Consider the following 16,570-nt stretch of genomic DNA (forward strand, 5'->3'; position numbering starts at 1 on the left):
GAATCCAAGTATATATTTGTGTGTATCTACATGAAATTATTTTGATACTACATCTGTTTTTCAAATACCCACTCTAGATTTTTTTATTCTTATATTTCTCACTGACTTTGTTTGTCACCTTCCAATTTAAAATTCCTTTCCTGGAGCACCTGGATAACTTAGTCGGTTAAGTGTCCAACTCCTGATTTTGAATCAGGTCATGATCTCAGGGTCATGGGATAGAGCCCTGTGTCAGGCTCTGCACTCAGCAGGGAGTCTGCTTGGGATTTTTTTTTTTTTTTTTTTTTTTAAGATTTTATGTATTCATCTGAGAGAGAGAGCCAGAGAGAGCATGAGAAGGGAGAAGGTCAGAGGGAGAAGCAGCCTCCCCGTGGAGCTGTGAGCCCAATGTGGGACTCGATCCCAGGAGTCTGGGATCATGACCTGAGCACCTGGATAACTTAGTCGGTTAAGTGTCCAACTCCTGATTTTGAATCAGGTCATGATCTCAGGGTCATGGGATAGAGCCCTGTGTCAGGCTCTGCACTCAGCAGGGAGTCTGCTTGGGATTTTTTTTTTTTTTTTTTTTTTTTAAGATTTTATGTATTCATCTGAGAGAGAGAGCCAGAGAGAGCATGAGAAGGGAGAAGGTCAGAGGGAGAAGCAGCCTCCCCGTGGAGCTGTGAGCCCAATGTGGGACTCGATCCCAGGAGTCTGGGATCATGACCTGAGCCAAAGGCAGGGGCCCAACCAACTGAGCCACCCAGGTGCCCCTGCTTGGGATTTTGTCTCCACCTTTGTCTCCACCCCACCTCGCAGACATGTGCACATGTGTGCGTGCACGCACTTGCTCGCTCTCTCAAATAAATCTTTTTTAAAAAAGTATTGAGTTTAGTTGTAGTTCTGCCTCTACTTGCCTCAAGGCAGGTTTTTTCCATGTTGGGTTTTGTATAGAATAGAAGAAAAATGGATTAAGTAAGCCTTTCTCAGAACTCATTTTATGGAATGCCTTTCATAGTGCAGTATGTTAATGGGTGCCATATGAAAAGGTTCTGTGATTAAGTAAGTATGGAAAACACTAGATTAAGACTTGATTGTTAGACTTAATTATTTTGTAAGTTCTCAGAACCTGTAACTTACTATCATGTTCATGTTTCCCAAACTTTGACCAAGAACCTTTTTCTAAAAAGCACAGTTTCTCCTAGGAATAGTGTTTCTCAGAAAACCAGTTTGGTGGGCTCTTGGATGGCTCATTTGGTTAAGCGTCTTCCTTTGGCTCAGGTCATGATCTCAGAGTCCTGGGATCAGGCCCCATGTCTGGCTCCCTGCTCGGGAGGGAGTTGTCTGCTCTCTTTCCCTCTTCCCCCTTCCACCTTGCTCATGTGCTCTGTCTTCAAATAAATAAAATCTTAAGAAGAAATTGTTTGGAAAAATGCTTTAGTCCTGCATATTTTCTCTTTATTTAATAATTTAGTTATAGATTATTTCAGATTATTTTAAGAATTATTTTTTTTAAGGGGCGCCCAGGTTGCTCAGCCATTAATTGTCTGCTGTCGGCTCAGACCATGATCCCAGGGTCCTGGGATTGAGCCCCACATTGGGCTCCCTGCTCAGGAGGAAGCCTGCTTCTCCCCTCACATAGTCCCCTTGCTTGGGTTCTCTTGCTATCTCTCTCTTTGTCAAATAAATAAATAAAATCTTAAAAAAAATTACTCTTTTTAAAAAGGAAAAAGTAAAATAAATATTTTTAAAATATTTTTAAAAATATTAAATTTAAAAATTTCTCTACATAAGGACAATTACAATTAATATTATATTTTCTGTTTCTTTTGTCATAGGCATTGTTCTCACTAAGGTTGGTTACTATACTATTCCATCTATGGATGACCTTGCTAAAATAACCAATGAAAAGGGAGAGTGTATTGTCTCTGACTTCACTATTGGTCGTAAAGGTGAGTGTGAGCTTAGAAGTTTGTAATATTTAAGCCAAGGATCTGCATAATTTTTTTGTAATTAAGTAAAGGAAGTTCTTGGTAGCCCAACGCATTTTTTTTCCTGTTTGGACCTACCTTGACCTGCATACTAGACATTTTGATCGACAAGTAACAAAGTAAGACTAGAACCATATCACATTCTTTGGTAACTGTTTGGCTCATTGCAGTTTTCTACAATTAAAGAAAATACTATAATCAGCAAGAAAATACTAAGTAAGAAAATTGAGTATTAAGAGATGAATAATATTTAGATTCAGCTTTATATTAATAATTTAATACAGATAAAGTTTTCTTGGGGGAAAATCTTATCTTGCTAAATTGTATTTTAGAGAGGGCTCTCTGGCATTTTAACTTATTCTGCAAGCTAGGTACTAAGGGTTGTTTATGTAGCAATAGTACAGGTACTGGGAAGAGATTTAAGAAAACTGTTTTGAGGATAAGTGCAGTAGAAATGTAGATATTAAACCAGATAACTGGTTTTGATATCATCTTCTGATACATACTGTGAATGAAATAACCCATTGATGGTATTACTGGGTGATTTGATTAATGTTTGGGGTAGCCTGGCTGGCTCAGTTGGTGGAACATGTGACTCTTGATTTTGGGATTGAGTTCAAAGTCCCATGTTCAATGTGTAGAGATCACTTAAAAATGAAATCTTTAAAAAAATTAAAAAATGAAATATTGATTAATGTTTAAAGTTGGTTTTCTTTTGAGTATTTAGTCACTGGAAGTATAAAATAGGTTATTTGCCCTCTGTACAGAATGACTTTTTAACTATTTGCTTTTACTTGTATAGGTTATGGTTCAATCTATTTTGAGGGAGATGTGAATTTGACGAATCTAAATTTGGATGATATCGTGCATATTCGAAGGAAAGAAGTGATTGTCTACTTAGATGATAACCAAAAACCACCTGTGGGTGAAGGGCTAAATAGGTATGGATTTATTTACATATTTAGAAAATAATCTACTAACTCACAAAATTCTTTTCACATTATATACATTTTTCTGCAACTTTTTTTTTTTTTTTCCTTACTATACAGTATGTGATGGTTTCTCTAATTTGAAAGTATAGGTGGTAAATGCTATACTAGGACTTTCTGATTCCTTTTCCCTAATATTATCAGGTCCAACTTTTATTTTCCAAAAATGTATTTTGATAGTAGTTTCTTCTTATGTGTGCTGCAACCATTTTTAATTCTTTCTCTATATTTTAATTTGGGAAACTAGCTTCTGATACCTCTTTGGACAGATGAAGGGGCCATAGTTAAAGTAATTTATGTTCACAACCTACGAAGATTGAATCATGAAGAAATTCAAAATAGCCCTATAGTAAAAAAATTGAATAGTAATTAAAAAAAAAAAAGTCCTCCCCCAACCAAAAGCCTTTGACCAGATGACTTCAGTGGTAAATTCTACCAGACTTTTATAGAATTAATGTCAGTTCTCAAACTCTTTCAAAAAACTGAAAAGGAAGGAATATTTTCTAACTATGAGGCAAGCATTACCTTAATTCCAAAGCTAGAAAAAGAAACTGCAAGAAAATAAAAGTATAGACCAATATCCTTGATGAATACTGATGTAAATATCTTTATTTGCTTATTTATTTGACAGACAGAGATCACAAGTAGGCAGAGAGGCAGGCAGAGAGGGAAGGGGAAGTAGGCTCCCTGCTGAGCAAAGAGCCCAATGTGGGGCTCGATCCCAGGACCCTGAGATCACGACCCGAGCTGAAGGCAGGGACTTTAACCCACTGAGCCACCCAGACGCCCCTGATGTAAATATCTTCAAAATACATTTGACCCTTGAACCACACAGATTTGAACTGTGTGGTCCATATACATGGATTTTTTTTTTTTTTACAATACAGTACCTTAAGTATATCTTCCTTAGACTTTTCTCAACATTTTCCTTTTTTCTAGCTTACTTTATTGCAAATACAATATACCATACATATAACATAACAATATGGGTTAGTTGACTTAGGTGATCAGTAAGGCTTCCATTTAACAGTAGGCTATTAGTAGTTAAGTTTTGTGGGAGTCCAAGATACACAGATTTTCAACTGCGCTGTGGTTGGTTCCCCTAACCCCTGCGTTGTTCAGAGGCCAGCTGTATTACTAAAGAGACTTTCAGTAGTACATTGAAAGGATTATACACCATGACCAAGTAGTATTTATTCCAGGAACACAAGGATGGTTTAACATACAAAAAGTAATCAGTGTAATACATGACATTAGTAGAATTAAAGAAGAAAATCACAGATCATCTCAACAGATGTAGAAAAAGCATTTGCCAAAATACAACACCTTTTCTAGAGGTAGAAGAAAACTACCTCAGCAGGCCTGACTGGCTCAGTCAGTAGAGCGCAAAACTCTTGATCTTGTGGTTTTAAGTTCAAGCCGCATGTTGGGTGTAGAGATTATTTAAAAATAATAATAAAATAAAAAGGAGACTACCTCAACTTAATAGGGCCATATTTTCAAAAGAATGTCAGACTCAGTGGTGAAAGAATGGAAGCTTTTCCTCTAAGATCAGGAACAAGACAAGGATGCCCACTTTGCCAATTTTATTCGACGTAATACTAGAAGTCCTAGTCAGAGCAATTAAGCAAGGAAAAGAAATAAAAGGCATCATCCAGATTAGAAAGGAATAAGTAAAATATCTTTCTTCAGAGATGAAATGATCTTGTGCAGAAAACCCAAAGATTCCACTAAAAACAGTTACAAATTCAGCAAGGTAGCAGGATATAAAATCAATGCATAAAAATTGGTTGAATTTCTATATACTAACAATGAGCAGTCTGAAAGGGAAGTTAAGAAAAAGATTCCAGGGGCGCCTGGGTGGCTCAGTGGATTAAGCCGCTGCCTTCGGCTCAGGTCATGATCTCAGGGTCCTGGGATCGAGCCCCGCATCGGGCTCTCTGCTCCGCAGGGAGCCTGCTTCCTCCTCTCTCTCTGCCTGCCTCTCTGTCTACTTGTGATCTCTCTCTGTCAAATAAATAAATAAAATCTTTAAAAAAAAAAAAAGAAAAAGAGAAAAAGATTCCATTTACAATAGCATCAAAAAGAAAAAATACTTAGGAATAAATTCAGCTAGATAGACAAAAGCTGGAAGAAGTGAAGAAAGACAAATAAATGGAAATTTTTCCCATGATCATGATTGGAAGACTTTAAATTATTAAAATATCCATACTATGCAAAGCAATCTACAAATTTAATGTAATCCCTATCAAGATGCCTTCACATTCATTACTTAATGGTTAATCTTATGGCATTCCTGATAATCTCATTCTGTAAGCACTTGTTGTTTATCAGTGGCAGTTGCTGTTATTACTAATGTTTTTGTTGGGGTGCCTGGGTGATTCAGTGGGTTGAGCCTCTGCCTTTGGCTCAGGTCATGGTCTCGGGGTCCCGGGATTGAGCCCCGCATCAGGCTCTCTGTACAGCAGGGAGCCTGCTTCCCCTTCTCTCTGCGTGCCTCTCTACCTACTTGTGCAGATAGGTAGAAATAAATAAATAAATAAATAAAATAAAATAAATAAATAAATAAAAATCTTTAATAAATTAATAAATAAATAAATAAAATAAATAAATAAATAAAAATCTTTAAAAAAACAAAAAACACCTAATGTTTTTGTTAAGTACAATAGCACTTAATACTAATATCAGACATTAGCACTAAATGTGGTCAAGGCTGTATAGTGTGTTAACTGAAATTTCGTTGGAAATAATTGATGATGTGCTCTGGTAGTTCAGAATGAATTAAGTTTGACCCTTGAACCAGATACTGAGCTAGTCAGTTGATGGTGTGGGTAATTCCTTGTTTTTGAGCTTATCTACCCTGGGAGGCAAGACTCAAGTTTATGAAACTCTGCAGAGTAATTCCAAAATAACACAGGTACCTTTATTTGCTGTTTATATAGATATTACTAGGCTTTCTGATCTTAAAATATGGAACACTTAACTTTATGTGGTTGTACATTGCAGGAAGGCTGAAGTTACACTGGATGGAGTTTGGCCAACAGATAAAACATCTCGTTGTTTAATAAAGAGCCCAGATCGACTTGCTGATATCAACTATGAGGGTAGATTGGAAGCAGTTTCAAGGAAACAGGGAGCTCAGTTCAAAGAGTATCGTCCTGAAACAGGTTCTTGGGTGTTTAAGGTATGATAGTCACTTAACCTAGTTCTTATAATCTGTGATTAGAGTGACAAAGTGTACTAGAAGAGGTCCTCTCTTAAATTCTTTATTTTTTTACAAATTAGGGAACAGGTGTAGAGATGCATGATTTGCCCCAGATTACACACCTTTGTTAAACCCCAGAACAGTAAGAAGCTATAAAACACTTTATGCTCATGATTCACATCCTCTGCCTCATCCTGTGAGCATTTACATATACTTCTAAGGAGCATTTTTTCAATCTGCAGTATCATTAGAAGCATGAGGCAGAATTTTTATCTCTTGATACTAACCCTTCCTCAGTTGTCATTCATTTAAAGATTTCAGGGGATGAAAACATTAACATCCTCCGTCCTTATGGTCTCTTTCTCTTCTAAGCCACTTGCTTTATTTAATTGTTGAAGGCCTGACATAAGTTGGTAGTGAACAGCTAAGCAGTATATAGATATGAAAATAGTAATGGCTCTTCCAGATTTGGTTTCCTTATTAGTAAGTTGGTATTATGTACAAGCAACTAGTACATGTACTAAACATCTAAATCTAGGGACAGCAATAAATTACATGTGATAGATGACATTTCATTCTGCCTTAAATATTTTGATAACTCTTTCTTTTTAAAGCTAATTCTGCATGATTTCAAGGGCAAGTATTTTAGAAGCTGTTAGGAATATAAGTGCTAAAATTGATTTTGTTGGATTCTGGGGTGCCTGGCTGGCTCAGTGGTAGAGCATGCAACTGTTGATCTCGGGGTTGTAAATTTGAGGCCCACATTCAGTGTAGAGATTACTTAAAAATAAAGCCTTTTTTAAAAAGTTGATTTTGTTGGATTCTCCTTTTCCTTAGGTCTCCCATTTTTCTAAGTATGGCCTTCAGGATTCTGATGAAGAGGAGGAGGAACGGCCATCTAAAACTAGTACAAAGAAGTTGAAGACTGCTCCTTTGCCTCCTGCAGGCCAGGCCACCCCATTCCAGATGGCTCTTAATGGCAAGCCAGCACCTCCACCCCAGGTAGAGACAGGACAGTGAATTTGAATGGAATCCATGATACAGAAGTTGAAGTCATTCAGCTAGTACAAAGCTGTTTATGACCCCTGGAACTTTGAAGAGTACAAACGTATTGGCAATCACGTTGAGACAAGTACAAGGGAGGGCATGAGGTGGTCCTGGCATCTTTTTTTAAATTGAGAGATTTAAAGAATTCTCATGCTGTTTGGATTATTCCTTCTACAGATTGTCATTCTTAAACACCTCTCTCTCTTTCATTTGGACTTGCTGAATTCTCTGCTCAGTGATCAACTTAAGATAGCATTTTGCTTGTGTGGGTTGATACAAAGTTACTTTCCTTGACTACCTGATGTGCAGTTTAATCTTGTTCTTTACCTCCCTGATTTTTTAAAAGTTCATTTAGCTTTCTGCAGGGTTTTTTAACTCCATTTTTCTCAAGTTGTTTGCTTATACTTCAGGTAACCTCTTGATATTTGTATTTTAACAATACATAATATTTCTGAAAATAGATCAGGTTTTAGAATATAAATGAATTATTTGGTGTGGGGAGAGAGGGGCTGTGTTGTTTATTGCAATTACTTGTGTCATACTCTTTCAGTATTGTTAAGCCAGTATAAACCTTTTGTCCGTGTAGGGAGGGGTTTGCAATTTAAATACCAGGTAGTTTCTTTTCCAACTCATAAAGAGTTTTACTTCCTTTGGATGTTGTTTATATTCAGTCAAGTTACAAAAATTTTTTTTCTTTGCTGCCATACTCCCTCAAAGAAGTGAATTTAATACAGAATTTCTTTGTAAAGCATCCTCTACCTCTCAGCTGCTAAAAGCAGGACCTTTGGAATTTTTGTGCTATAATTCTTCTGGCTGCTGAAATGTGTGATTTTTATGATTTATTAAATAATTTCTTGGGAGGCATTTTCTGGAGATTGTTGTGTATGTATGTTCATATTTGCGCGTACAAGGTGAGGGGGAGGGCATGATAAAGGTGGGGAATGGGATATACATTGACTTCTATGTTCATAATCTTTATAGCATAAAACCCCTAAGAAATATCTTCTGAACTAAAGAAATGCTGTAAATGGACTTGGTTTTCCATGTTCATTTTTTTTTTTTGAATCATATACTTTGTATAATCCCTTTCCTTCTAGAGTGTTTTTGATCTTACATTATATGTATTTCTTAGGATAAGAGTCAGATAGCCTTCATTTCAGCTAATAAAAGTAATTGTTAGATCCTTAAGATGCAGCTGTGAAAGAACAATTTCATCTGTGGATAGACAGCAAATTTACCTAGTGTATCTTGACAATCAGTGTTTTTTTTTTAGGCGGTTTAGTTTCTAGAATACAAACGGTAAGGGATAACCATACATTTCTGTGAGAACACTTCAGTAAGTGAGAACTCTTTAAAAAACTTTTTGAAGAGCATCAGAAAATTTCAGAAGAACCAGGTTATAGGAAGAAGAGATGTGGTAAGGATCAAAATGGGCAAAGAGAACATAGTAAGTGGGATCTTTTTCAGATATCTGCTTTGATTTAAAAAGCAGGTAGTATTTGGCTGGGGAAAGCAGAAATGAGAGAAATGGGTAAGTTGTTTAGATCTTAGACTAATGCATTAGAACAGTAATGAAGGATTCTTCCTTCATATTGCCCCAGTGACCTGAGTGAGGTAGGAAATGCTAGTGGTTGCATAGTTTTAGTTACTAGCACCAAAGACCTACATTTTACTTGGCATGAGGAAAATCCTTGTGCCATCTGAATGAACTGGGAACAGAGGGTGCAGTCTTTTCATTCTGGTGTCAAGATGATTATCTTCACACTGTCACCTAGCTCCCTGAGGAGCTTGATTTCAGGACACAGTGTTCTTCAGTCTGATCTAGCATTTTTTTTTTTTCCTGTGCACAATCTCAGGTTCTTGGAGTTGAGAGTTGAGAGTTTTTTAGGTATTAGGAAGATTTATGTTTTTTTAATGGTCACTTTATCCCATTGCCTTTTATGTAATATTCTCATTACCCTCTTTGTAGTTTGTTCTTAAGATTTTATTTGCTCCTAAAGAGGTAAATCTAAGCAACCAGGAAACATTAACATAACTAAATCTTTGCATAGTAATTTCTTCTATGCCTTTGAAGTTAGAGAAAATGTTGGCAGAAACACCTTCATCACGCAGGTCATTCAGGGAATTGCAGAAATATTTTGGTGTTAGAATATCACTTCCAAAATACTGATCTGAGATCCAGTTTTCAGTTGACTACAACACTACTTTGGTGACCTTTAATTCCATAGATACAGCATGGGGCTCAGGCATATTTATATTTTAAATGCCTTCTCCCCGGTGATTGAAATACGTGGCCAGGGTTCAAAACCATTTGTTGAAAGACCTCAGATGGCATTCAGGCAGAGAGACCTTACCTATAGCCTTTTTCACCTCCACCTCTTATTGAACTTGTGTTCATTATCATTGAGTCTGACTAGTTGACTTGCTCAGACCTTACTGTTGTTCACTCAGTACATTCAAATGAGTTAGAAATTTTTTTAAAAGAAAAAAGTAATTAGGATTTTTAAAAATTCCATTTTATCTTGTGTATACTTTTTAAAAGTAAAACGGTAGCTATCTAAATTTATCCAATAATTCTCTATATATATGTTAAATATATATTTTATATTTTTATGTAATTAATATATACTACATAGACATATAATATATACTACAAACCTTCTTGCTTCAGATATTAATGTTGTAATGTCCTATACTTCTTGTTGTAATATCCCTAAATGTATGTATAGAAACATACACACTTACTTTGGTGAGTCCTTGAAACCCTGAGATGAACTTTTTCCGAAGAACACGGTAATGTTGACAGGGCTAATTTTCTAGCCAAATGAATATAAAACATTCTTTGTAGTTAGAAAACAAATAATTTTGGAAGCAGGCAATGGTAGTAGTTATACTGGATTACATTATTTGGGGGGGAAGAACAGTATTTATACTGTTTGACCATGGATTGGTTGCTCACCCTTTATTGAATAAAAGGTGTCATGATTTACTTTACCTGCTTGAATTATTTTATGTACTAGATTAAGGGATGCTTTTTTTTTAGAGTATTGGCTGCTTTGTTTGTATGAGGAAGATTCTCGTGAGATGGAAAATGAAGGTTTCTAAAATCATTGAAGGTTTCGCTCATGAAACCTCACCCTCCGTATATCTAAAGAGAGAGTCATTTTACAGATAATTATCTGTGTACTTAGGATTTGTAATGTACTGTGCTGGTTTTAAACATAAATAAGATCTTCTTTCAAGAGATTATAGAAATATAGAATATGAAAGGGGTATTCTGTTTGGCTGGCTATTTTTCCGAGTATTTGCCTTACTTTTCCGTAGATTTCCCAAGGGCTTTTTTTTTTTTTTAAACTTCCGCCATTCCTTCTGAGCCATCTTTCTATTAATATTATTATTATTAGTCTATTTTTCTTTTCAGGACTGGCTTTGAAGAAGCACCTGATCTCCCAAGATTTCTCTGAAAATAAGTACACAGTCATCTTTTGGGGGAGTTTGCTGCAATTGCTTAGATATACTTTTAACAAAATTCACTGATGGGGGTCTTAGGAGCTTAACCAGCTCCTCATAGTTTCATAGTCATTCACTTCCCCCTTATCCACTTATTACATGATACCTCATGGCTTTAAAGAGGGTAGAGTGAAAAAAACCTTGATCCCTAGCACATTTCTTAAAAGTAAGGCCTGTACTTGAGTTGTTTAAGGCAAAATGGGAGGATTTCATCAAAATGTTCTAAGTGAACATCTCTTGCTGTTGCTTCTTCGTTTGAGTAGTGTAAGTTGAAACCATCCTCCCCTTCTTTCCTTTCCTTTCACACAGCCTCACTCCTTGTTCTTTCATATTAATTGCCTTCTCTAGTGTGTGCCAGGCACTACACTGAGCAGTAGAATTGATGAAAATGTTTGATGAATGTTAACTTGAACAATGTGTTTGGTGATAGCTACAGAGAATAGTAGGCCATAATCTCTGTTTTCAAGTTTTGACAATGTGGTAGGACAAATACATACTGCATATGCAAGAAATCATATTATATCATGATGAATCATAAAAAACACGTTTAGACAGGGTGTTACAGGAGCCCAACAGAGGGAGAGTATCCTAACTGATAGGTTGACAAAGAGGATATATGGAGCAGTTTACTTTTACTAAACTTTTACTAAATAACTTTACTTTTACTAAAAGTGAATAACTTTTACTAAAAGTGAATTGGTTAAAAACTAACTTACAAGAGAACTTTTGGAGTTAGAGTGTTCCCATAATTCTTGTAATTAAAATGGGAGCATTGTGATCACGGCTACTTATTTTTTTTCCAGAACTAACATCAAGTTAGCCTCTCCAGTAGGTAAAAAATACAATCTTTTTTGCCTTTCACCATTATCTAGCCTTCAGTTTTGTTAGAGCAGACCTTGGGGATTCTTCATGTCTTAAGTGACAATTTATTAAGTATCCAACAGCTCAATTTTTCTACAGTTACAAATGGAAGGATTATTAATACCTTACTAAACGGTGTCTTTTTGTAAGGATATTTGTTTAAAGGAATGCAAGGGTGGGACGCCTGGGTGGTTCAGTTGTTAAGCATCTGCCTTGGGCTCAGGTCATGATCCCAGGGTCCTGGGATTGACCCCCCACCCCCATCGAACCCCACCCCATTGAACCTCCCATCGGGCCCCCCCCCCACTCAGCAGGAAGCCAGCTTCTCCCTCTCACACTCCTTGTGCTTGTGTTCCCTCTCTCTGTCTCTCTCTCTCTGTCAAATAAATAAAATCTTAAAAAAAAATAAGTAAATAAAGGAATGCAAGGGAATAATAGCTAATATACCACTAAAAATAAAGCTGAAAAAGTTACACTAACGGATGTTTCTTTGCCCAAAGTAATCATGAAATTATTTTTAAAACTACCTGTTACATAGTAGCATCTATCTAAGGGTCAGCATGAAGTAACCCACTTGGGAAGATAAACCCCAAACTTTGGAAGATTAATAATCTACAGATGATACCATGATAAGAAAAATAATTAGTAAAACTTTCTGAATTTGAGAATGTTTCATGAATTGGTTTAGCCACTTGTTAGCATTTTACCAGGTAATATGCAAGTTTAGAACATACTTGATTCATACTGAACCAGTTATTTTATAGTGTGTTTCAGGTTAAGGAGTTATTACCTTTTCAAATCAGAAACTGTTAGTCATGGGTATATCTTGAAAACTGCTTAATAAATGTAAATTGAACTCTTGGCACTTGAACATAAAGGAATGATTCCTAGTAGAGTTGTTCCTAGGGAGCACATGGTTGGCTCAGTCAGTAAAGCCTGTGATTCTTGATCTTTGGGTCGTAAGTTCAAGCCCCATGTTGGGTGTGAAGCTTATTTAAAAAAAATTGTTTCTAGTATTACTTTGTTTTTCCTTTTTGAGTAATTAGACATTCCTCATATCTTACATGATACTGCACATGTAGGGCCCAGCTAACCTTTAGGATTCAGTTACCCAAAAGATAAATTCCAGGCCCCAAATTGTTAACTGGAAATTTTTTTCTAATTGTTTTTCTTTTTAAAAAAATGCAAAGTTACTGGAGACTTTGGTATTTGTACTTTTTATTCTTTTTTCCCAATGGCTTCTGGCTATAAGACAGTGTGACGGGGCAGGGTCACCCTATGTATATCAGAGAATTATATTTGCTAGCTAAATGAGGTAAGCCATAATCTTTGTCTGAAGACCACCATTTGTTCAGTGTAGGGCTTAGGTTCCAGCATCAGACCTTAAGATACTACCAAAGGGTGATCTCATGAATCTGTATTTGGACCCCAAGTACATACAGGAGGGGCTTGGGGTAATTATTATGAAATCCTTTTTAGCAAATATGCTACCTCACATTGTCATAGCTGTATTATACTCTGAAAACTAGATGTGGTCTAAAAGCTCTGTGTCTGTTTGGTGTAATTTAATGCTCCTTCCCTGATCTTTCTGCTGTCTACAGAGCCAGAGTCCAGAGGTGGAGCAGTTAGGGAGGGTTGTGGAACTGGACAGTGACATGGTAGATATCACCCAGGAGCCAGTTTTGGATTCCATGTTAGAAGAGAGCGTGCCTGAGGATCAGGAGCCTGTGTCTGCCTCAACACACATTGCATCTTCACTGGGAATTAATCCACATGTCTTACAGGTGAAGTCCTAACCTACCCTTACTACAACAGGAAGCCAAACTAATCTTATCTCCGTTTCATAACCTCAGGCTCCTTCCTTGGTTATTCACTGAAGAGCATTGAGTGGTCATTGGAGTGAGGAAAAAACAAGAATATGGCCTGGGTTTGGGCTTCATTTTTCCATTCTGGGAGGGAAGGGGAAGTCTGTGTTGAGATTCTAAAGACTTGGATTCTAACCCTGGTTTTGTAACTATTACTATATGACTTTAGGCAAGTCATTTAACATCTGTGAGCACTAATTTTTCTCTACAAAAATATACTTTGTTTCTTTCATAGGGTGGTTTTGAGGCTCTAGAAAGTGCTCCATAAAAGTTTTTTCAATAGCCTAGAAGATAAAGTCTTTAAACTCTATCTCAACTTCCCCCTGCCTATGGCTTTGACATGTTAAAAGTTGAGCCTTTGTCTTACATTTGAAGTTAATCATTCAGCAAACAGGTGAGCAATTGCTGTGCACCAGGCTTTGGCGAGACTTCTAGAAACAGTATTCTGCAATTTCTGCCGTCCAGGCACGTGCAATGTAATAGAGTCAGCCACACAAATATTATACTAACACTGGACACAGCCTCAGGCAAAGCAATTTATTGGTTATTGGAAACTGCGTTTTTCTTTTATGGCCTTTGAATTTGGGGGAGCACATTCATTCTATAGGTATTGCCTTTTAGATCATGAAAGCATCATTGCTTGCTGATGAAGAAGATGTAGATATGGTTCTGGATCAACGCATCAGTCACCTTCCTTCTAAAGCAGATACTTCTCAAGAAATCTGTTCTCCCAGACTCCCCATTTCAGCATCCCACTCATCAAAATCCCGTTCTTTAGGTACTGTAACCAATGCTATTTTATGAGAAAGCTGTAAAGTCCTGCTTTTCATCTGTGTTCTTCTAAGCTGAGTTAACTTCTCTAGCAAATATCCCCCTAAAAGCATATGGCATAAGAATGTCAGGAGGAGATATACTCTTATAAATATGTTAGGTGAGCCAGTTTTTAAAAACCATAATCAGCTTTATTGGTGCAGATGCAGAAGTTATATGGACAACAAAGTATTTGTGTTTTGTTCAGGTTATATTTTTATTTGCTTATGAATGTGGATTATATTATATACTCAGATTTTCTAATTTTTATCGCACCTTAGAGGAATGAGCGAGTTGCCCTGCACTGTACTCTTTTTGTGCAATCCTCATGCTATCCTTATTTTATAGCCTTCCAGGGGCAAATGTTGCTTCTTAAAATGCACAAAACCTGTCAGATTTCTACCTTTTCCTAAACCTCCCCAAATTCTTAGGGAAGTAGTATTTGATTTTAAAGCTTTCCTTTTTTTTTCTTCTTGGGGTCTTGTAACTGTGTGGGATTAGGGATAGAGTATTGATGTCAACACATCTCAAAATGTTTTGAAAGCCAGAGGAAATACCAGGAAAAGATTTGTTTATGTTGCCTTAAAAACTAGGTGTTTAGTTTTCAATTCTTTCAAGTGAAAGACTTGAAACCTATTATTAACTTCCTTTTTAAAAATATTTCAACTAATAAACCATCAATTAAACATTAACTATAACCTTTTCCATAATGGGCACTACAATGAAAATCTCATACTTCAATAACTGACTTCTTGTTTTAAAAGTATTAGAGAACAGGCAGTAGTAATAAGAACTGTCTTTTTGGAGGCATCTTGTGCCTTCAAAAGAGTCTTGAGTCTAGCATTGAGCATTAGAGTGGTGGCAATTTGAATTTTGATCTTACTAAGTTTTTTCTATGGACTAAGAAATGGTAACATTTGGCCTGACCATTGGTGTCAGACTTCCTTGGGCTTAATCTCTCAATCCTGCCACTTAGTAGCTTTGTGGATTTGGACTAAACACTCTTCTGAGCCCAGTTTTCCCACCTACAAAATGAGGATGAAAGTGTTGTTCATCTGAAGTTACTGAAAGGTGAAATGAAACCATATATACGAATGGCTTATACAGAATCACAGATAAGAGCTTAATAATTTCTTTAGTAGTAGTGGTGTTTGTTATTAACAGTAATGTTGTTAGCATCATCGTCACTAAAATTCTAGCCTTGATTTCCTGGTTGAAAGAGTATTCCACAGACTGACTTGCTGCTTATCATCTGTGTCTGATTTAATTGGTTTGATAAAATTGTAATTCAGCCTCACTGATTTTTGCTGTTAGAGAAGCAATAGAGACTGTATTTTCTAATAGTCTTTTTTTTCCCCCTATTTCAGTTGGTGGGTTACTACTACAATCAAAGTTTACTAGTGGAACTTTTCTTTCACCAAGTGCCTCTGTACAAGAATGTCGTACTCCCAGAGCAGCATCTTTGATGAATATCCCATCCACATCCCCTTGGTCTGTCCCTCCACCCCTGACCTCTGTGTTCACAGTGCCCAGCCCAGCCCCTGAAGTTCAGTTGAAAACTGTGGGTACACGCAGACAACCAGGCCTAGTCCCTCTTGAAAAGTCTGTCACCTACGGCAAGGGGAAACTCCTGATGGACATGGCTCTATTTATGGGACGCTCATTTCGAGTTGGTTGGGGCCCCAACTGGACTCTTGCTAATAGTGGAGAACAGCTGAGTGGCTCTCCTGAACTAGAAAATCATCAGATTGCCGATTCTATGGAATATGGATTCCTGCCTAATCCAGTAGCTGTTAAATCGTGAGTCACAATTTCCTTATGCTTTTTGAGAAAGACAACCTGGTAGGTAAGAAAAACCTTTTCATTGTCAGGAGACCCAAAGTCAGGTCCCTGCTTTGTGATCTTTCTAGAAATGTTCTTAGTACAACTTTAGATAGCAGAAGATCTTTGTATAATTAAAAACTAAACTGATTAATAAGATAACCCCATTTGTATCATCAAGATATGAAGAGTATATAATACTTATTTAATGGTTAAACTTTATTTGGAAATATAACAGACCCAAAGCTGATGCTACAGCATTCCTTATTTTGTTTTTTTTTTTTTCATCCTTTTTATTACATTAGTCTTTTTTTTTTCCTTTTTTCTCACTTAGATATTTGTGTTTTTTTCATATATAAGGTATATTCTCAAATAAGCACATTTCCTGTATCTTGGGCCTGGTCAGGTGAATATATAAACTGTGTATAATCCATGCATAAGTATTTGGAAATAAGATGACATCTGATAGGGGACTTCTGCCTGGCTCAGTTG

The 16,570-nt window shown here is 36.6% G+C and overlaps 1 protein-coding gene across 8 annotated transcripts in view; it reads left to right on the forward strand.

The window, feature by feature from the left end:
* The window catches only part of NUP98 (nucleoporin 98 and 96 precursor), a 124,505-nt gene that overhangs the window by 76,789 nt on the left and 31,146 nt on the right, over positions 1-16,570 (forward strand). For all 8 annotated transcript variants that reach the window (XM_046014928.1, XM_046014929.1, XM_046014921.1 and 5 more), the window contains 7 exons: positions 1,818-1,931; positions 2,773-2,911; positions 5,966-6,143; positions 7,002-7,166; positions 13,184-13,366; positions 14,069-14,225; positions 15,625-16,057. In XM_046014928.1, the coding sequence (XP_045870884.1) occupies positions 1,818-1,931; positions 2,773-2,911; positions 5,966-6,143; positions 7,002-7,166; positions 13,184-13,366; positions 14,069-14,225; positions 15,625-16,057 (1,369 nt within the window). The remainder of the gene's footprint in view (positions 1-1,817; positions 1,932-2,772; positions 2,912-5,965; positions 6,144-7,001; positions 7,167-13,183; positions 13,367-14,068; positions 14,226-15,624; positions 16,058-16,570) is intronic.

This window comes from Meles meles, chromosome 8, assembly GCF_922984935.1.
Source record: "Meles meles chromosome 8, mMelMel3.1 paternal haplotype, whole genome shotgun sequence".
Taxonomy (NCBI): Eukaryota; Metazoa; Chordata; class Mammalia; order Carnivora; family Mustelidae; genus Meles; species Meles meles.